The sequence below is a fragment of the Zingiber officinale genome, chromosome 8A (assembly GCF_018446385.1).
Source record: "Zingiber officinale cultivar Zhangliang chromosome 8A, Zo_v1.1, whole genome shotgun sequence".
In the NCBI taxonomy this organism is placed as follows: Eukaryota; Viridiplantae; Streptophyta; class Magnoliopsida; order Zingiberales; family Zingiberaceae; genus Zingiber; species Zingiber officinale.
In genome coordinates this window covers 134,253,681-134,276,197 of record NC_056000.1, presented here as the reverse complement: position 1 = coordinate 134,276,197, position 22,517 = coordinate 134,253,681, and the positions used below count along the sequence as shown (strand labels likewise).

General features: G+C 35.9%; 1 protein-coding gene across 5 annotated transcripts; it reads right to left on the bottom strand.

The window, feature by feature from the left end:
• Positions 1-447: 447 nt before the first annotated feature.
• Positions 448-9,777, bottom strand: LOC122010336 (constitutive photomorphogenesis protein 10-like). Of its 5 annotated transcripts, none has more exons than XM_042566828.1 (5): positions 9,623-9,777; positions 4,911-5,342; positions 1,655-1,728; positions 841-988; positions 448-734 (listed from the first exon to the last, which is right to left on the bottom strand). In XM_042566828.1, the coding sequence occupies exons 2-5, from the start codon at positions 5,167-5,169 to the stop codon at positions 637-639; spliced, it is 579 nt and encodes a 192-aa protein (XP_042422762.1). In that variant the 5' UTR covers positions 5,170-5,342; positions 9,623-9,777; the 3' UTR covers positions 448-636. The 5 variants fall into 5 exon arrangements, with proteins under 5 accessions (XP_042422762.1, XP_042422763.1, XP_042422764.1 ...); XM_042566829.1 differs by having other exon boundaries at positions 4,911-5,331; XM_042566830.1 differs by having other exon boundaries at positions 448-692; positions 4,911-5,331.
• Between the last annotated feature and the right edge of the window lie 12,740 nt (positions 9,778-22,517).

Sequence of the window (22,517 nt, the reverse complement as noted above, 5' to 3'; positions counted from 1 at the left end):
AAATCTTAAATCATAAATTCACTACTAAATAATTTCTACATGCATATAGTATTTATGGAATAGCTTTTATATATTATAGCAAGCTACTCAATAGCTTTGTATAAATTTTAAATTCATTCTAAACTCTGAATTTTATAATGTAAAACAGAAGATTAAACTTTTGATTCAATTGGATTTTATCCATTTTGAACTGAATGATTCCCAGGTCAGCTGCAATGGCATACATAGATACTTTTCTTTGATAACCTAGTGCGATGCTGCTGCAATGGCACACCTCCATTCCAATGATCACTCACACTTCAAGTGTAGCTCTATGAATCCTAGCATCCTTACCAGCATGTGGAGACAAACCCAGCTCTCAATTCCAATCATCCTGCGATACAGGGCTATTGGTAGACTGAGTTTGTCGATATCATGATGTATTCAACATGACATTGAAATTCACCGTAATAAACCATAACTCCACGAGATTTAACTAAGTAAGCAGAAACAAATCCTGAAAGGTTGAAGGATAAACAAACACTATTGAAGGCACAAAGAACATTGTTCAAAATCTGAAGTACGATGACAAACTACTATTTCTTCAAGCAAATGGAACATCGGTTTTAGCGGCTGCAACAGAAAGCTGAACTTTTCTTACTGAGCAAATCGCTTAGTCCAGTCGGCTGCTATCTTGTCGTGCTTAGCTCGATCTGTCAAATATAATTGAGCAATACTTGAGTTGCGAGAAGTATCTGCAAGCAGGATAGAGGGGAATAAACAGCATATGAAGAGGATAAACAAATATGGTTCAAGGTCTAATTGAGCAATTAACGAAGTAGAGAATATGTATGCACATACAGGGGTCAGGATTAGTGATGATGGATTTGATGGCGATTAAAACCTTGGAAATTGTTAAAGCTGGACTCCATCCATCCTTCAGGATGTCTAGATTTAGATTGCCGGCAGTATCAACATTGCAGTGATAAATCCGGGTTTTAAATGTCACCTGATTGCATAATGATGAAGATTACATAACCAACTTAAGTAGAAGATAAAAGATGATAGCAATTCTCACTTATTTTATTGCTCTACAAAATTTAACATTTCTATGTGGGCATCCATATATAGCTCAAGTCAAAATGTTTGGACTAGAAGTTGTTTGACCAACTCAGATATTCCTCCAAACAACCTAATATCCTTTGAAGTCACCAACTGCCTACCTATACATCACAGTTCCTACATACCAAACATGGGAATTCCAGTCAGTTTAAGTGACTTGTATAAGTGGTTCAGTCAAATTTCCAATTTGACTTTTCATTTCATCCACTAGAGATGAGTTCAACTTGAAAAGAAAACCTCCATAAAAGAACTTGGAAACATATTCAAAGGATAACAATCTTCAAGGATTCAAGCTGGATTGCAGATAAAATTAATTTTTGTGAAACATGTGCCATGGATCATGGTGTGCTATGGCTGCTATAGCCCATTGGCAGCAATAAGCCACATTCAATACACTTCTATATTGAAGTCATCATTCAGCAGTAAATATGCTTCCTGTTATGTTCAGATGGAGCAATATGACTAATGTTATAGCTAAAAGATCCAGGATGATACTCTTAGACCTGAAAATGCAGAACATGATTGGTTTCGTTTTGTTTAGTTCAGGCTGTACCTTTGGAGCTTTGAACGGATACTCAGGTGGAAATATGATGTCAAGGAAAAAAATGCCACCTTCGTATGGCGATCCTGAAATAAGAACAAAAGATGGCTGTAGTAAATGTTCCAGGCTGAACATTCTAAGGTTATTTATCGTTCTTATGAGAGCTTACTCCAAAAAAAGAAAGAAAGAAAGAAAGACATATAGTCATGAAATTACAACATATAGACTATCAGCAATTAACAGAATCAACAGGCAAGTTGTTCAAAATCAGAAACCTAGAATGTACAAGAAATACTAGCTCATTTCTAATAGATTTTTCAAAAATTATAATGATTTTAGCATGTTTGTCGTCAACAATTTGTGCACAGTTTTATGTTTAGATTGAAATTTGGCAGTTCCTAACCATGGAATGGTTACAAAGTAGTATGATTTCAACAACACAAAACTCCTCCAATAATAGAATGATGCTGCCAAGTGACTGGAAATGGTATCCATCTATTTTGGTGGAATTCCAGATAAAATTCTAATGCCAAAGCAATAGCTCACATGGAACGTAGTTGGAAAAGGAAAAATATATCAAATATGAATTAAAATTCATCTCAATTTGATAGTACAAAATTAATAAAATGATTTTCTCATTTTGTTGTCAACAATTTGTGCACATTTTAATGTTGAGATTGAAATTTGGCAGGTCCTAACCATGGAATGGTTACAAAGTAGTATGATTTCAACAACACAAAACTCCTCCAATAATAGAATGATGCTGCCAAATGACTGGAAATGGTATCCATCTATTTTGGTGGAATTCCAGATAAAATTCTAATGCAAAGCAATAGCTCCCATGGAACGTAGTTGGAAAAGGAAATATATATCAAATTTGAATTAAAATTCATCTCAATTATAGTACAAAATTAATAAAACCCAAGGAATTTTAGAAATACATGATTTTTCTAATTTAGAGGAAAATGTAAGGACTATAAGGAAAGCAGTAGGATGGTTTACACAAAACTAGTGTTAATCTACCAACAGTTGTTTGGTCTTAGTGGTAAGCAAGCGAAATCTTGAGGCTTTTCTGACAAAAGGTTTGGAGTTTGAATCTGTAGAATGACATTAGCACTATTTGGAGGGATTTAACCATATCGCTCCTGTCTCAAATGGGGATTTGTCACCTATCCAATATGGTGTGACAACACCCTATTATAAAAGACCAGAAAAGCTAGTGTTAATCCCAACAAGAACTATAATTACTATTGATACGGCGATAAAGGTGAACCCCTGAAAAATAAGTCAAAGTAAAGAAGATCAGCTGGTGTGGAGATCGAAGTCAAGAAGTGGTCAAAAGCACTAACCCGAGCTAGGGTGATCGGGCCTGGAACTGCCAACCGGGCTTGTGTGGTCGAGCGGGAACAACCAGTTGGACGTGAGTGGTCGACAGGACAAGAGTGGCCGACCGGACGTCCTGATCGACCGTTCTTCGAGCAATTACTTAAGACTTACAGACGAGGTCAAAAACTAAAATATAACTTGCCTGATCCGCTGCTCTATTTGATCGGACCTAGGGGCCGACCAGATATATCACGCCTCTTCGGCAAAAGGGAAGGCCGAGGGAAGAACGAGTTGTTGACTGCATTCCTTGAGGCCGAGCTAGCCATCCCCTCCGAGTGGCGGCCGGACGGCCTAATGCGGGCCCCAAGGACCTGCAATTCCGTACTCCTTCCGGAAGTTAGTGCCATAAAGGACAAAGAATATCTTACTGACAAATCGCACATTCGAAGCTTTCAACCTGTCACATCGCAAAGATTTGCACACTTATTTAAGGAAAGGTGTCAGGATCACTTTATGGCCTGTCATTTCTTAGGAATACTTCAGAAAGTATGTTAATGCTTTGAGATGCGTGCATAACGCAATAGTGACATTATAAAAGGGGGTCTCCATCTATAGGCGGAGGCATGAGATGCTCTATTATTCTACACGCTCTTTGCTATTGTTTGCTTCCACTAGTTTCTTCTCCTGAATCAATCACTAACTTGAGTATCGCAGGGTCAACGCCAAGACCGCCTCCTTGGCCCCGCACTAACGCTCTTTGTGTTGCAAGACAACGCGAAGTCTTCACTTGGTCAGCAACACCAGCTCACCGCCTTCACCGCTTTCAGACAGGATCAACTATCAGTCTACACCTTTAGTTAGTAGTGTTTGAAAGATTTTTATGGCCATAAATAAAGGAGTTGGCGAATTACAATTGCTGTGCAAGCAGCATCAAACTTGGATGGAAGGCAAGTGAAGATGGATGGGCCAATGTTTTACAAACTTAAAAGGTTACACCAAGGTGTTCCTAGTTGGCTAAATTAGACTAAATGATAAAATAAAAATAAATAAATAAATATGGAGTGAAGATGCCACTAACACCAAGGGATTCTTGGTCAAGTACTATAAATGGATGGCACCCTGGGATATGGGCACTAGCCCAATCAACACAGCCTGTGACACAGTGTTGGCTTGCCACATTTTTTTCTTAAGAAAGCCAATTTGACTTATCAAATTCCATAATGCTTGGCATCTAAAAGTGTTCACATATGCAGAGTTTGTTGCAAGAAGGAATAAAGGAGGGATTTATAAAGCAACTCTTGCTCAGCAGCTAAAGGCGTCCATTAAAAATTGTTCAACAACCCAACTTAAAGATGCATATCTAGTCATGATTCCCTAGGATGGATAATCTACCAATGAGAATGAAAGATATAAGTTCTAATCATCAACTCACCATAATGCTATGTTTGTCTAAGCTAAAAGTCTAACATGCCACAAGAAAAACTAATTTGATTATTCCTTCAACCTGTAATCATAATGCTAATATTCTAAGGGTATAGGTTGTGCTGGTGGTTCAAAAAACAAAGAAAATCAGAAACAACATAGTCATTTAACATCTAAATATCATGGAAGGGGACAGCTCTCTTAAGAACCTAGCACATTTCACAAGAATGTTGAACCAATCCACAAATAGGTTTACATGATTGTAGCAAGTGTATAATCAAACTACAAACCCATAGATAACAATCTAATGATCTCAACCAGAAACAGATATTTGTAAGTGCAACGTCATGATCTCAATAAATTAGATGATGACGCAAATAATCCACTCGATCATGGAAATTTTAGTAAATTTTACCAAGTAGCAAATACTAACTAAAAGCTAGCAGTTGTAAAATGTGCATATAGGGGTCTAGACTGTTAAATATCACAGTAGGGATGCAAACTAATTGAAGAAATAGACCTTGGGGGCCAATGATAGTGGAGACCCAGTGGTACAGGTTATCTCCCTTGGGGCCAGCGGAGCAATCTGCGAGAAGAGGGTCAACATTCAACTCCTGCATCTCCTTTTGGATCCTCTTCCCTGAGGATGATACTGATGTAGTTGGTGGCCAAACTCGAACACCAACACCCCCTATGCCACCATTGCCTCCCCCACCAATCCCACCTCCTCCACTGCCATCACCTGAAGGAAGGCCACTAGTAGGTGTGGAAGACCTCATTTTCCACAATTGCAATCAATAAAAAGGGTAAAAAACTGGGAACAGAATAATAAGAATCAACTCTAAGAATATGTCTTGGCTTTGTAGGTTGTTAAGCTTGCTTTCCTAGGTAGAGATACTAGAGGGCATAACCTCTCTTCATATGAAAATAGACCATTCAACCTGCAAGAGGACTAGATTCATAAAATCCATAAATTCAATAGCCTTTTAGATTAAAACTAAATAAATAACTATCCAAGCATTACTACCATGTATCAAACGATAAGAATGTATAACAAATTCAATAATCAAGTGTAAGATTTTCAAATTATTGGTGATACTTCCACGATGCTGCAATGTGTTCCTCGTTGAAATTAATGTTGGATTGTTCAGTTTGTGTCTAAATTTAAGTTCTTTTAAAATTCATTAATTTCAGAACTGATACACCATATTACAAAAAATCATGACAATAAAGCATTTATTCTCATATACATATATGTCATGAATTGAATTCGTAAGAAGAAAATTTGTTTCTCTCTCCTTAGATCCAAATACTAACATCAGTGACTAGTTCCAAAATCAGAAAGGTTCCACCAAGATTCTAATAAAAGAAAAAACAGTAAATAAGCTCTAAAATTTCAGTAATTTAATTACCAAGAGACGGGTTAAGGCCTGAGAGAAACACAATGTGATAGATCAATCATTTTAGTTAGCCCTAAACCCTAATTATTGAATCAAGTAAGCATGAAACTTTGGAATTTAGTTACATAAGACCATAGGATTCTTAATCACCATATATTCACGTTTCTGATTCTTTTATGGCCCACCCTTTGAAGACTAATTATATATTGTGACCATATACAAACAAAATAAATGTACAAGAAACTAAACCAAAATAATGAAAATTTTATGTTTTTCTACTTATTCTATTATAATATGTACATGTAGACGGAAAAAAAGAAGATAAAAAGATTATAATAGAAATGATATGTTAGTGCCAACAAACACATTGCCTCCACATTGTAGGCACCATCATTCTCAAAGCTACATCAAGTGCATAGAAAATCATTCTCAAGCAATGTCAACCATCGTCATCAAGTAAAGCAGAAATTTTTCCACAATAGAAATCCTATTATTTTATATTGTATATTTTTGTAAGCCGTATGACAAACTATAGAAATTTAACAACTCCAATTTATCAGTAATCCTCATTTCCTTTGTGTGCAAAGGAAGATGGAAAAAACTGATGACAAAGGAAGATGAAAATCCAGTAATGGGGATCCAGATCGTTGTGCTCATCTAATTGAAAAGGAAGTTATATGAGATTCGATTTCAGTTTATCAATAAGGTGACTCTACTATAACTAACACTCTTTTCCTTTGTTCAAAATAAAATCAAACATGATAAAAGAAGAGGGTGATCCAATAAAGAGTCAAATATATCAACCCATTACCTGGATTCCAGCTATCAAGTTGAGATCAAAATAATCAATGAAGAGTCAGGCACTTTTTTATGGTCCTTTTCAATATCGTTTATATGAACTCTTAGTAACAACATTTGCTATGAACTTTAGTTGAACTTTGGTCCTCCATACTGGTAAGAATAGGACTCTAGTTCCTCTATGTTACTCGGCATTTCCTATACTTTCTTCTCTTTTGAACTCACATCCCTACTCCATCTATACACTAAATTCATAATGGTAATAAATGTGAAAACCTGGAGGCGAAGAGGTGCGGGCGGAGAATCGAAACAGGCGCGACGGCAAGAGATGAGGGAGGAGGAAAGGAACAAGTGCGCTGCCCGGAGAATGGCAATGGGTGTCAGCCCATCGACGGTAGGTAGCGCCGCCGGCTCATCGAGTTTGTGGAGAAGACGACCGGCAGAGTGTCGCGGACTCGTCCCAACAGAAAAGTAGGATTAATAATTTTGACATCCGAAATTAATCCGGATTCATCAAAAACTTAAATGGATCGGATAATAAATTTGGGGTCTGTGGCTCTCCGACCGAGTTCGAGCCGGATTGGTCTGTTTCAGTGTTGTGTGGGACCTACCACGAGCTGCTACGGTCCGTAATTGCATCCTGTGCCCGCCAATGGTTTGAATCTTTGGGACTTTTTTTAAAAAAAAATAAAATAAATAAATTAATAAAAATAAAAAATAAAAAATAAAAAAACAATTTACTACAAGCCTTAGTATATTTGCAATACGCAAGAATGGCAAATCATGAATTACAAAATGAATTTCATTCAATTTACAGTAAAGAAGCAGCAAATGACAGCTTTAAGGCTCCATTTTACACAACCAGAATGAATGTACAGTCTAGAGTAGATTGAATTGGCATGAGACCCCTTTGAAGCATTGGAGCAAACCAGATTGAAACATTCCAGCAATTTGTGTTGTCAGAGGATTGTGTTTTCGGTTTCCGCAAATTGTTTGTCTGTGGATTCTTATATTAGCAATGTCGTACAAGTATGATAGTATCGATAGAACGAGTTAACGGTTACAAAGGTTGGCAACTGATATGGACTGAGGAAATAGATCCATAGATGAAAAGAATACTTAGAAATCCAACAATTCTGTGCAACATAAAAGATTTTATTGCTGAAAAGAATATGGTTGGTGCTATATTTATTCATATGTAAAAATCCAACAACTTCGAGAAGATCCTACAACGCAGAATGAGCTAGGATATATAATAGGTGGAAATCTTATAACAATGTGCTTGGTATATGAATATACATGATAATCCTTTAGAGCATCTCTAATTCATCGTCAAAACGTCAAATTTAGTATAAAATTAACATCAAAATGCTCCAATCTTAGATGGTGTTGCACTATTCATATCGCCATATTTGGTGTAGGAGAGGATTTTTATTTTTTTAAATTTTATTATATAATTAATAAAATCAAATGTAATTAATTTATAATTATTATTTTCTTTGTCTTCACTTATAAGATATTTAAAGGTAATTAAATGTAATTATTATATATTATAAATTTAAATTAAATGTATTTAGTAGCATATTTAAATATTATTATGTATATTTGTAAAGATTTAATTTATTTAAATTATTATTTTTAATTTATTTAATATATTTTAATTATAATTACATTTATAAATTATATCACTAATTTTATAAAAAAATACAATAAAATATTAAAAAAATTTATATGTAAAAAATGTAAACTATATTACCCATTACCCATATTGCCCTTCGAAATGCATTAATTGAGTATTTATGGGAACAATATAGTGATTCTGAAAGTTAAAGTCTTATAATATTATAATTTCAATTAAGTGTCATTGTTCGTTTTAAATAAAAAATAGTAAAATATTTTATGTGATTTTATAATATTTTTAAAATATATTTATGCCTGAACAATTATGTAATACAAAATAAAAATGAAAATCATAATTTTTTATATACATTAGTTGGATGAAAAATTAACTTATCATATATTAATGAAGTATTAATTTTAAATATAATAATTATTATATAAAATATTAATAAATTTAAATGTATGTTGATAATTAAATTATGAATAAGAAAAATAGAATCTTCTAAAGAATATTCTTTTTTGGTGTGATATGGTGTAGGTGGGTTGAAGCTGAAATAGTGTCTGATTTGAAATTGCACTATTTTAGTATGAAAACTATACCAAATATGGTGATGGTCTTAGCATGTAATTGACACAACAGAATCTCAACTACAGTTATCATCCAATATCCACCGATTAGTAGAAATTAAACGATATCCACCGATAATAGAAATTAAATGCAGATGACTTGATAACTATAACCTAGTCAATTCTGAAGTAGGGAAAAATATTATATATGAAGTTCTATCGGTTTTAAAGAAATGTCTTTGAAGAAGTAGAATTTTCAGAGTTTCAGACAATATATAGTAAGCTTGTCCCAAAGAGAGAAATACTTGATTCATGAGAAATTTAGTTACTATAAGATGTTCAACTAATTAAATTCAAGCATGCCACTATTATTTATATTGCCAAACAGATCAATCAAAACATAGATCTTCAACCTAGAAAGTAGTATTTAATGAATCCCTCCATAATTGAAGTAATTCGATAATAATTTATTACTCGTGTAGTAATTCAAATCATTTATTGTTTTTGGAGCAATTTCTTTGTCTGACAAGATAAGCACCACTCATATTACCATCAAGCATGTCAATTTAATCATTGTGCTAATATTACGGCATCTAAACTCTACAATGGAAATGGACAAAGCTAGAGTAAAGCACTAAGGCAAGAAAGTGCAAAACATAGATCACTTTCTATGTAAAGCGGCCAGGCAGCGCCGGGCAGCGGCCAGCCCGCACCGCCGGCCAGGCAGCCATCGCCTGGCAGCGGCCAGCCCACGGCCAGCCCGCGGTGGCCAGCCCGCGGCCACCCCGGAGATCACGTCGTCGCCGAGAGAGGGAGATCCGAGAGCAGCGTAGAGAGATGGGCTTACCAATCGAAAAGCTTCCACCGCCGGAGATCACGCGGTCGTCGCAGATCACGCCGTTCGGAGAACCCTCCTGGAAATCGCAGGTTGGAAGGGGGAACGGGGGAGAGAGGAAAGAAATGGGGAAGAAAATAAGAAACGCGCGTGATGAGGTATAGATCTAGGGTTTTTAGGCATCAAATATTTTTTGTTCTCAATTTCATCCCTATTTGTCACAAAATCTGGGACGAATTTAGAGAATCATCCCAGAATTTATTTTTTTTAAATAAAAGAGGAAAAAATTCAGAAAGAATAAATACGGATCTACATATATTGGAATTTGATAAAACAAATTTCTATGCGTTCGTATCATTATCCTGATCATAAATATATCCATAAAAATATTTTTTACCAAATATATTGATTTTTAGAATTTTTTAATCCCAATTTAACCTATTTTTGGTGTTAAAATTTTGAATCACTCAAAATAATAATTCAAAATTATGGATGATGGTATATTTACGATCAGGACAACGATACGAATACATAGAAACTTGTTTCATGAAATTTCGATGTCTCTAGGTCAATATTTAAGATTTGGGTCACTTATTTACAATCATTCACTGTACAACACCTTTTTTAGTTAGTAGCAACCTATATATGTTTTAAAAAATATCTACCTAGAGACATCAGAATTTTGTGAAATAAGTCTCTGTGCGTTCGTATCATTGTCCTGATCGTAAATATATCCAGAAATTTTTTTTTGACCAAATATATTGATTGGCGGAATTTTTTAATCCCAATTTGACCTATTTTTGGTGTTAAAAATTTGAATCACTCAAAATAATAAATCAAAATTATGGGTGATGGTATATTTATGATCAAAACAACGATACGAACACATAGAAACTTGTTTCATGAAATTCTGATGTCTCTAGATCAAAATATAAGCCTTCGGTGTTTGATTTTCTTTTTTTTTTAAATTATTTTCAGTTTTGGGACGAATCTAGGGATTCATCCCAAAAATTAAATTATTTTAAAAAAAAATAGAAAAAAATGGGACGACTTAAATATAGACCTAGAGACATCAGAATTTTATGAAACAAGTTTCTATGCGTTCGTATCGTTGTCCTTATCGTAAATATATCCATAAAAATATTTTTGACCAAATATATTGATTTTTGTAATTTTTAATCCCAATTTGACCTATTTTTGGTGTTGAAAATTTGAATCGCTGAAAATATTAATTCAAAATTATTGATGATGACATATTTACGATCAGGACAACGATACGAACGCATAAAAACTTGTTTCATGAAATTTCGATGACTTTAGGTCCATATTTAAGGTTTCGGTCACTTATTTACAACCATTCGCTGCACAACACCTTTTTAGTTAGTAGCAACCTATATATGTTTTAAAAAATATCTACCAAGAGAAATTGAAATTTCATGAAACAAGTTTTTATGCGTTCGTATCATTGTCATAATCGTAAATATATCCATAAAAATATTTTTTACCAAATATATTGATTTTTAGAATTTTGTAATCCCAATTTGACCTATTTTTGGTGTTAAAAATTTGAATCACTCAAAATAATAATTCAAAATTATAGATGATGGTATATTTACGATCAGGACAACGATACGAATGCATAGAAACTTATTTCATGAAATTCCGATGTCTCTAGATCAAGATATAAGCCTTCGGTGTTTGATTTTCTTTTTTTAAAATTAATTTCAGTTTTGGGATGAATCCTGGATTCGTCACAGATTTTGGGACGAATCCCAGGATTTGTCCCAAAATTTGGGACGAATCCAGGGATTTGTCCCAAAACTTAAATTATTTAAAAAAAATAGGAAAAAAATGGGACGCCTTAAATATGAACCTAAAGACATCAGAATTTCATAAAATCAGTTTCTATACGTTCGTATCATTGTCCTAATCATAAATATATCCATAAAAATAATTTTTTACCAAATATATTGATTTTTAGTATTTTGTAATCCCAATTTGACCTATTTTTGGTGTTAAAAATTTGAATCACTCAAAATAATAATTCAAAATTATGGATGATGGTATATTTACGATCAGGACAATGATACAAATGCATAGAAACTTGTTTCATGAAATTCCGATGTCTCTAGGTCAAGATATAAGCCTTCGGTGTTTGATTTTCTTTTTTTTTTTTAAATTAATTTCAGTTCTGGGACGAATCCCGGTATTTGTCCCAAAATTTGGGACGAATCCAGGGATTCGTTCCAATACTTAAACTATTTAAAAAAAAAAATAGGAAAAAATTGGACGCCTTAAATATGAACCTAGAGACATCGAAATTTCATAAAACAAGTTTTTATGCATTTATATCGTTGTCCTGATCATAAATATATCCATAAAAATATTTTTTACCAAATATATTGATTTTTAGAATTTTTTAAATCCCAATTTGACCTATTTTTGGTGTTAAAAATTTGAATCACTCAAAATAATAATTCAAAATTATGGATGATGATATATTTACGATCAGGATAACGATACGAACGCATAGAAACTTGTTTCAAGAAATTTCGATGTCTTTAGGTCAAGATATAAGCCTTCGGTGTTTGATTTTCATTTTTTAAAATTAATTTCAGTTTTGGGACGAATCCTGGATTTGTCCCAAAAATTAAATTATTTAAAAAGAAAAGAAAAAAATGGGAAACCTTAAATATGGACCTAGAGATATCGAAATTTTGTGAAACAAGTTTCTATATGTTCGTATCATTGTCCTGATAGTAAATATATCCATAAAAATATTTTTGACCAAATATATTGATTTTTGGAATTTTTTAATCCCATTTTGACCTAATTTGTGTTAAAATTTTGAATCACTTAAAATATTAATTCAAAATTATGGATGATGACATATTTACGATTAGGACAACGATACGAACGCATAGAAATTTGTTTCATGAAATTCTGATGTCTCTAGGTCAAGATATAAGTCTTCCGTGTTTTTTTTTCTTTTTTTTTTAAAAATAATTTCAATTCTGGGACGAATCCGGGATTTGTCCCTAAATTTGGGACGAATTCTAGATTTGTTCCAGATTTGGGGACGAATTTAGCAACTAAATTTGTTCCTGTTGCAAACTTGAAACAAAATTTTTTTGTTATAAATTTTGTTGGTCATTTGAGTTGAAATTTATTTTCGTTGGTAAATTTGTCTCAATTTTGGGATGAATTATTTTCGTTCCAGACTTTTGTCCCTAAATTTATGTTTTTTTATAGTGATATTACCCCATGATGCCCACACATTTTTTCAGTTAGTTCCAATTAGTTAAGCACCTAGAGAAGGAATTAGCTAACAGCAACAAAAGAAAGCTACACATGATCGGGTGAAAGACCAGCCACAAGGCTAATTGTTATTTGTGAAGCTTAAGTGAAATATGCAAGAAACTAATTAAAAAAAAGAAGCATCGATTATTTCCTGGTGTGAAGAAAAACATTACCAATTCTAGTTCTTACCTTGAGGCCATCGAGAGATTACCAATTCTTTGAGGGATTGCACAGTAGTGGAAGATTTATACGAGCTCTCGTTCTCCCTGCCATCCTGCGAATCTCAGCCCTCTCTTGTCGCGCCCTCTCTCGTCGTGCCCGAAGCTCCTTACAATGAAGCTCGACGTCCACCCTCGCCGAGAATTATGGTTCAGTGAGAAGAATTAGTTGATAAGATGTAATTAGCCATCAAAAAACTGCTTTTTGGTTTGATTATTTGTATAAACTTCTTAAGAAAGCTAGAGGCTTGCAATTGTGGTTTGGACTTACAAAATCTGTTTTGGTTGGAAGTTGAATCTGGTATAGAAGACTGTTTGATGCCATAAGAACATTTGGGTCCATTGGTTATTGTCATGGACATCATCACAGATGTGATATGAATTTGTTTTGTTTTCATAAAATTATGAGAAAATACTCAGAAGGGCTCTCAGATTTTTATATTGTAAAATCTCCATGAATATGTCGGATTTTTTCTTCTTTTTTTGGCTTGTCGTCGTCGTTGTTGTATGTCACACATTGTCTTTACATGGGCTTTCAATCTACCCAACACTCGTATCCATAAGTCGGCATAGGAAACAGAACTATAACAGATTTCTGGAAGGACCCTTGGAAGTGGCATATTTTTGTCAAATTAAAGTGGCCAACCTATTTCAAAGCATAAAAAATTCACTTCATATTTCAGAAGTTTGTGAGCCGCTGGAAGGCTAACAATAAGACTGCTAAAAGCTAGTATAATTTGGAAAGAAGTGCCTTACGTGCAGCCACTGAAACAGGGAAAATATACGGTGGGAATAAAAAAATATCAGAAACACCACCTTAACAGGACAACTCAATTACCGACATAACAAATATTTCACAACATATTAGATTATATATGTTTCAAATTCAATACACCACTTGTAACACTATTATTTCAACTTGAACTAAGATAAAATTTGTATTTGCATTTCAACTAAAATAACTACTTGAAACAATATAACATGTCTAATCACTATCACTAATTTATAAAGAATCAAAAAGTTGTTCTATCTTTTTCAATGTATCTTTCGACTTAATTTTTTTTCAGACTTCAAAAGTTTGTTAACTTCGAAAATTTCCTGTCTGAATTTAATTTCGAAGTTGAAGTTGAAGTTGCACATGATGAAATGAAAGTTTGTGCAAATTTTATATCTAAGTACACTTGAAAAGTTTTTTTTTTTTGCCTCCTCTCTACTTTTGTAAGATTGATGTATGACGCCTTTAAAGCTAGTAACTTGACTTGATGCTTCTATTCATATTTCCTAAATATCCGAATTATGTTCAACAAACATAACATATGTTTTTCCCTAAGCTAAAAATAACATTCACAATTTTGTATAAACAAAATATTAATACTTAAAATAAAATGACTTACTAAAAGAAAATGTTGTTTTGTAAATTTCTTACAAAAAAAAAACAACTGATTTGAAAAAACAAATGAGGTTATTAAACTAACACTATTAATTGATTTCTTAGTAATCACTAATAAAATTACCTACTACTGCACATGTTCAACAATTGATGTTTCATATTGCAATAGAACTGTCGTAGCTACCAGTATAAGACAAAAGCAAAACAATAGAAACAAATCATGTTATGCTAAGAAATTTTAATATAGATAAAAGCAAGAGTAATCATGTAATTTCTAAAAATGATTAACAGGATCAACATTAATTGAGAATTGAAATTTGCAACACAAACAATACAATCCGATCAAAAAGAATAGAATTGTGTTATCTACTGGTATAACATAGATCCAAAATAATAGAAAAAATAAGAGTAATCATGCCATTTCTAAAAATGATTAGCTTATACCGGTAATAGAGCTTCGTCGCAACGAGGGAGGGAGGGCACACGAGGAAACCCTTACTTCAGTCTAGTGAGTGAGGGCGGCTAGAAGGAGGGTGGGGCAAGGGTCGACGTCACGTGTCATGGCGAGGGAGGTATAAGTACCCTGGGCGAGTTTTGATGTGACCAATCGAATTAAGTTAGGTCCTGTTATATTTGAACTTTGTGTCTAAGTGTACAGGAACTTAGGAACACAGAAAGTCGAGCGGAAGACGCAGTGGATAAGAAGGATGACATGGGAAGCCAGTCGATACACTCAGTGCATCTGAGGAACGAGAAACTGTAGAAGAGTATACCGGCGGACAAGAAGGACGTGCACAGCGCTTCCAAGGGATGAGAAGCCGGAGTGGAAGACTGCTCGAGGATAAGGCCGGAATTCGGTTCGGGTGAGCTCAACTATGGATGACCAAAGAAATCACCCAAGTGACTGAAGCAAAAGCCGGATAAGTCAACACAAAGTTAACTTGTCCAGGCGCCTGGACCAAGTCCAGGCGCCCTAACCAAGTATAGGCGCCCAACCGCCTTAGGCCAATACAGGCGCCCTTTTGGAGATGTTGCAGCGGGGATAAAGTTTGGATCCATATAAGCAATAGTTCAGGCGCTTGGACTTGTCCAGGCACCTGGGTACCAGAAAAATGTTATTGTCGGACCGTTGAAGAGCTATTGTAAGTAGATAAGATGCACTGCTAGGAGCGCTCAGACCTGCTCCAGGCGCCTGGAGCTACCACATCAACCAATGGATAAATTCAGCTACTAAACTATAAATAGAGCCCTGATCCAAGAAGTTCAGACAACACACTGTATTCAAATTCTTTCGTTGTCTTTGTGCTTTCAACAACTGTAAGAGGCTACTCTGCCTGCATTCAAGGAGAATGTTGTTGGTGCAATTTGCACTAATGATGTAACTCAGATTTTGCTGAATGACAAGTGGATTAAAGTTAGAGTGTTTGTAGTCTAATTACTTTACTAAGTATGCAGGAGTTGATGAGTCTGAAGGACCTGACACCTGTCTGAAATTCAGCTAGGTCTACGGGACCTGATAGTTGATGCGAAGTCTAGATAAGTTCGTGAGACCCGATATCTGGCGAGAAGTCCGGTTTGGTCCGCGAGACCTGACAACCAGCTGAAGTCCAGTTGGGTCTGCGGACCTGACAACTGGCGGGAAGACCTGGTGGGTCAAAGGCAAGTCAAGCGTCTACAGTTGATAAGTAAGAGGTAAGCAACTGGAGGAGAGATCTAGTGAGGACGCGTTCCCGGTTGAGGGAAATGTACTCGGAGGTGGATAAACTTGACGGATCAAGTTTTGACGAGAGATCGCCACGTGAACAACGGTCCAAGCGTCCAGAGAGTTTCCAGGCGCTTGAAATGGGCATATATAAAGGCCTTTGACCAACGACTTTAGAACGATCTACTACAACTTTCGTTCTTGCACGCTGCTCCAAGAAGGCTCCGACGATCCTGAAAAGTTGCTCCAACATTTAACGATTAAGGAACTCAATTGATTCTTTCTTCTTGTCGGTAACTTTTCAGTTTATAATTCATGTACTAAAACTTTATAATTCAAATATTCGAATTAATAGTGATTGCCCAACGAAAGCTATTGACAATCACGAGCCTTGGAGTAGGAGTCATCACATGCTTCGAACCAAGTAAAGCTTGACCTTATAAGCATTGTTTTTATTTTCTTTATTCCACTATGTAACTTGTTTTATATTGCGATTTTCGAAAAACGTTATTCACCCTCCCCCCTCTAGCGTCTTTACGATCCAACAAATGTTAATGGAGCTTTTTTATTACCTTGGATTAACAATCATCCTTGTTGTAAATAAGTAAAACCTCTTGTCTCTTACTTTTATGTTTGTGTTTATTATATGTAATTAACTAACATATGTTCATTGCTAAGCTGAAAAGCAATAGAAGTTTTAAATTCTAACTTGCATGTTATTCATTTCTCCCCTCTAGCTGACCTTAGCGGGACCAACAGGAGGGAAGGAGGGAGGCCCTGAGAAATCCTAGCTTTGTCGCTACGAGTTAGGGAGGCTTTAAGGGGGCGCAGTGAGATTCGATGTCGCGGGGAGCTTCGTTGTAGGGAGCTTCAGGTGCGATGAGGGAGAGCGTGGCAAGAGAGGACCGAGATTCATGGGAGGGCGGGGAGAATGAGAGCTCGTTTCACTGAGGGAGGGCACCTGTGAGAGCTCGTCGCGGAGAAGGAGCTCGCGGTAAGGAGAATCACGAGGGCGAGAGAGGACTAGGGCTTCGATGAGGAAGGATTTAGCTAGGAAAAGTTCATTTTACGAAAACAACAAGGAAAAAAAATGATGATGACATGGTGAGAAAATTTTGATTTAAAAAAAAAGGTTACATGGACTTGCACGATAGCCTGCACACCTTTATATGAGTGATCATGGACGATATCCTACATCGGCTCATGATGCAATTTTGAGCAAAATTTTTTAATCGTTCTTAAATATTATCTGCATGCAACAACTTTCCTCTCTTTTTTCTTAAATTATAAAAAAAATTTCTCTCCTTTGAATGCATGCACAACCATCGCTGTGATGTTGGTCTTTGAAAACCAACACCAAGACGACAACTAGCTCGTGTGTTTAAGCCGTGGTGCTAATTTTTAAAAACCAGTACCATATTAACAACCAGTTGGCTTTTAAAGACTAGCACCACCTTAGTGCTAGTCTTTAAAAACTAATACTAAGGTAGTGGTTGATATATTTAAACTGTGGTGCTCGTCTTTAAAATCCAGCATCAGGTTAAAAATCAATATCATGCACCAAGGACCAGCGGTGGTTGTGCATGCAATCAAATGAGAGAGAATTTTATTATAATTTAAGAGGAAAGAGATAAAAGTTGTTACATGCAAATGAGAGAGATTAAAAAAATTGCTCAATGGCGCACCATGTTCCCACGTATGATGTCGTCCACGATCGCTCATATAGGTGAGTGGCCGTGAGCGACATTTGACATGTGCTATCTGACACAGCGTTGTGACAAATCCCATCTCTTTCCTCTCTCATCTACCTACAACAAAATAAAACTCTCTTTTCTCTCTTTTGACTGCATGCAACAATCTTTGAATTTTAAATAGAGAGAGAGGGGTGTGAAATGTCTAAATATTTAATAATATTAGAATTCCTTCTGTTTTTTTCCCCTCTTGAATTCTATCGACTGTAATATATTTCCAAATAATAAATTTCAGTAAATAATTGATAAGAACAAAGCCATTGAATACACTGATTAAACCAACAAATAAATGTTGTGACTCCAAAAATTCTTTGCTAGTTTCTGGTGCGAACTCCACCATAAATAAGACATCCAACACCAACGAACAGAATGCCTTTATATACATAAACAAGGCATTGCTTGTTCTGATTAAATTTATCTGATGAACAAAGCTCAGTTTTTTTTTAGCAAATTCAACCTTCTAAGTCGCTTGTCTCGATGCTTTACAAAAAATTGACTGAACTCCATTCCAAATACTTCCATTTGGAGGAAGATTATCAGCACTAGGAACAGATTAATTGGCTCCTAACGTAATGCGACACTATCGTACCACTGCAATGAAAGAATGGTGCGAAACTTCAACTGTTGATAGGTAACTTCTGTTTACCAAGTTCTATGAATGTTTGGTGTGACACTGTTTACTTGTATATTCCAACAAAAAGAATGTCATATACAAGAGTTGCATTTGCTGAAATATTGCAGTCACCTGAAAAAAACCATAGCACATTAATCTTAATCTTGGGTTAGTAATATATGAACAGAGAAATATATTCCTATTCCAAGCTTAACAGTATATTAAATGATCATAATGCAAATTTCGTGATTAGGATAGTACCAAATAGCTTCAGTACTGATAAATAGGTATCACACTAAATAGAAGTATGAACCACAGAATTTTTAGGCCAAAGAGAATTTTTAGGGAACAAGTAATCAACAAAGACACCAGGATAGTTTACATCTAGTTGCTGCAAGTACAAGGATACAATGAGTTACTGGATGAATCACAATCTGGCCGTCAGAGTGGAAATTTCTGAACCTTTGGTTATGTCAGAATTAACATGCAGGTGCTTTAATTTATATGCCTCCTGAATTATCATCAGAAAGGGACGGTGACTGAAGTGATAAATGATCTAGGCACCTAATTAACTGAGGAAAATCTCAAAAGAATGACAATTCAATTATTAGTTTTGTTTGAATTAGGGTAAATGTTTAGTTACTAATAAAGTAATCCAGTCAGCTTGCAAAAATTTCAACAAGTAGGCTGATCATGGAACTTTTGGATGCCATTCACCAACCTTGATGTTTATCCAGCGTAACAAATTAGAGATAGCTAGATCGTTGTTTTCAATTCAAAATGCTTTTAAATGACCAGTGCACCTAGGAGACACGCATGATGTTGTAAACCTGTGACTCTCTTCCAATGAAACGCACGATGATTCTAATTGTCAATTCAGTACGATTTTTAGTTTACCTGTATTTACCAGGAAACACGTAGTTCAGAGATATAAAAAATATTTAGGAATTACAAGGCAAACAATTAGTATCAATGGTAGCACAAACAAAGCATCGGGTAGTTGATGAACCTACCATACCCGCTCCGATGCGCATGGTGAGAGATCTTCCACGCTTATAACTGCTGTCAAACTCTGTGCCATCTGCAAACGGTGCAGTATAGTGAACCTGTGAGACGACAAGTGAATGGGCCAAAGCATAGATCAGTAAGAAAAAAATCACAAGATTCAAACTATCATTCTATCCAATAAACTAATTCATTGTCTTTTGAATGCAATGGAAGAAATCATCATTGGACCAGTAAAAGATTTCACGGTGTATTGTTCATTTTTATTGCTCCATAGATGGTGGGAAAATGTAATATGAAAAGTCCCATTTTATCAATTATAGTTATAGTTCTAAAATGGCAGCGACATATTGGCATGTTCATGTACCACAGTGAGTATTGTCCTCTCGGGACAGTGCGGCGTGATTAAGGCATAAAGTGTTGTCACATGAGATCTTGGGATCAAAACTCGGCGTGTCCGAGCATGCCTCTCCCCATGCTTTGCCACTTGCACTAATGGCTAGTAGTCACCCGTGATTTACCTCCTCCGGTTGGCCTAGGAACAGGTTGGCGGGGCACTGGGGGCGAGCGAATTGTCTTTTTTGCCACATGAATACGACTATGAAGACCTAGTCGTTGATACTAATCATGTCCGAAAATCGTGAAAAAGGCTAGCTGGGGACTTCTGGGTTGATCGCGTGTAGACTTCGCTCTGCTCTACAACACAAGAAGCGTCAGTGCCGAGCTAGAGAAGGGGTCCTCAGCGTTGGCCTTCCGACGCTCAAATCAGTCATCGGAAAAATGGAAGAAAACGGAGCAACAGTAAGCACAAGCATGAATAGTGAATAATGTGTACCTCCGCCGGTGCATAGATTCCCCTTTTATATAGCGCCCCAGCATGCGACTTGCACACGCCTTCAGGGGCGGGCACGCTTCCCTAACTGTCCTGTGAAAAGACATGTCAAAAAAAGTCTCTCTGACACCATACCTTAATAGGACATGCAAATCTCTAGTAAGACAGTAGAAACTTCCGACGTATGATCCACATGTTGACCATGCCTTGTTGTCACAGGCATTATCTCCCAAAGGGATACCTAGAGATATGAGAGAGGTCCCACTGTTTGGCCGAGCGGGGGAGCCGCTCGGCTGGGGATCCCTGCACGGTCGACCTCTGCTGCTTTCCCTATAGTGACATCGTTCGATAGATTGTTTCTGCCCAATCAGATGAGCGCTCTGGTCGTCTTTGTATGATCAAAAAGCGCTAAGGGGGGGAGGGTGAATAGCGCTCGTGGCTAATTCGTTTGTTTTGAGTAAATACGCAGCAGAAAATAAAGATAAACAACACAAAGACTAAGAATTTACTTGGTTCAGAGCTTGTGGCGACTCCTACTCTAAGGCCAACACGTGAGAGTGCTTTCGATGGACAATCACTAATCAATCAGAAAGATTACAAATAGAGTTTTACAAGTAATTAGAAATTTAAAGAATATCGACAACCTTGTATAAGAAAATCTCCAGTAGAACCATCGTCGGAGCTTTTGGGCTTCGTAGAAGCGTTTTTTGAGTAGCTCGAAGAAGCAGAAGTCGTTCGTTGTGTTATTCTCAAGCTCTTGGTCGAAGCTGCTTTTATAGGCTGTTCCAGGAGCCGAGAACCCCTCCGGGTGCCTGGACCACATGGCTCGGCCACTCTGCGAGCCCTATATCAGCTTGATGATAACTTTTGAGTTCTGGGCGCTTAGACTGATTCCGAGTGCCCGGACTAGCTCGAGGCGCTCGAACTAGTTTCGGGCGCTCGGACTAGATTTTTCTAGCCCTTTATTTTCTACAAAATAAAGTTAGTCAGGTAAAAACAATATATATATATATATATATATATATATATATATATATATATATATATATAAAATATGAAATTTGACAGCCTTTGACTGTCCGGTTCTGACTTTGAGTTTCGTCGAAACTCTAGGTTGAATCGACCTCTACTGTTCTCTCTCCGGGGAATGCGTCCTCACCTACTTCTCTCAGGAGTAGTTACCTATTGCTAGACCGGTCCTCCAGACCGACTGGACTTTTGCTCAGCGCCTGAGGCTTCAGGTCTTCATGTTGGACGTCCTCTCCATGACCCGTCCAGACTTCCACTCGGTCCGCGACTACCAAGATTTCAACCTAGAGTCCCTGACTCTAGGATTTTGCCCAAAGCGCTCAACCTGCTAAGACTTTCCGCCTAGGGTTACCTCCTCCTAGAACCTAGGATTACCACCCCCTAGGATTTTTCACCTATATAACCGCAGCTAGGGCTTTTGATAAAAACACTTTGGACTTACTTGCAATCTCATTCAAACTTGTTAGATAACAAATAACCTTAACTTTGAACCCTTTGCCATTATCAAAACCCAGGTTCGATCGTCTGATGCTTCCCACACCAACAATCTCCTCCTTTTGATTATGGCAACAAAAATTTAAAGTTAAGTAAAACATAAAGAACAGGAATGCAGCTTGTAGCATAAATGCACATAGGTGCAATTAAAAAGATGCAACGGTTAGAACAACTTGTTATAGCTCCCCCTTAATCACTTAACTTAATCTTTTCCTTAACTTTAGAATTTTCTAGCTTTTCTCCCCCTTTGACATATATCAAAAATATATACTTTAAACTTATAGAATATGGAGAAAATTTCATAAAGATTGTTAGTTAAGATAAATATTTTGATAAGCACTTAGCTTTAAGAAGATATTAAAAAGGAGCTTAGCTTTAAAAAATATTTTGATAAACACTTAGCTTTAAAACGATTTTGAAACAATGATTTTGATAAGCACTTAGCTTAAAAAATGATTTTGACAAACACTTAGCTTTAAAAAGATATTGTTAAACACTTAGCTTTAAAATGATTTGATAGACACTTAACTTTAAAATGATTTGATAAACACTTAGCTTTAAAATAATTTTGT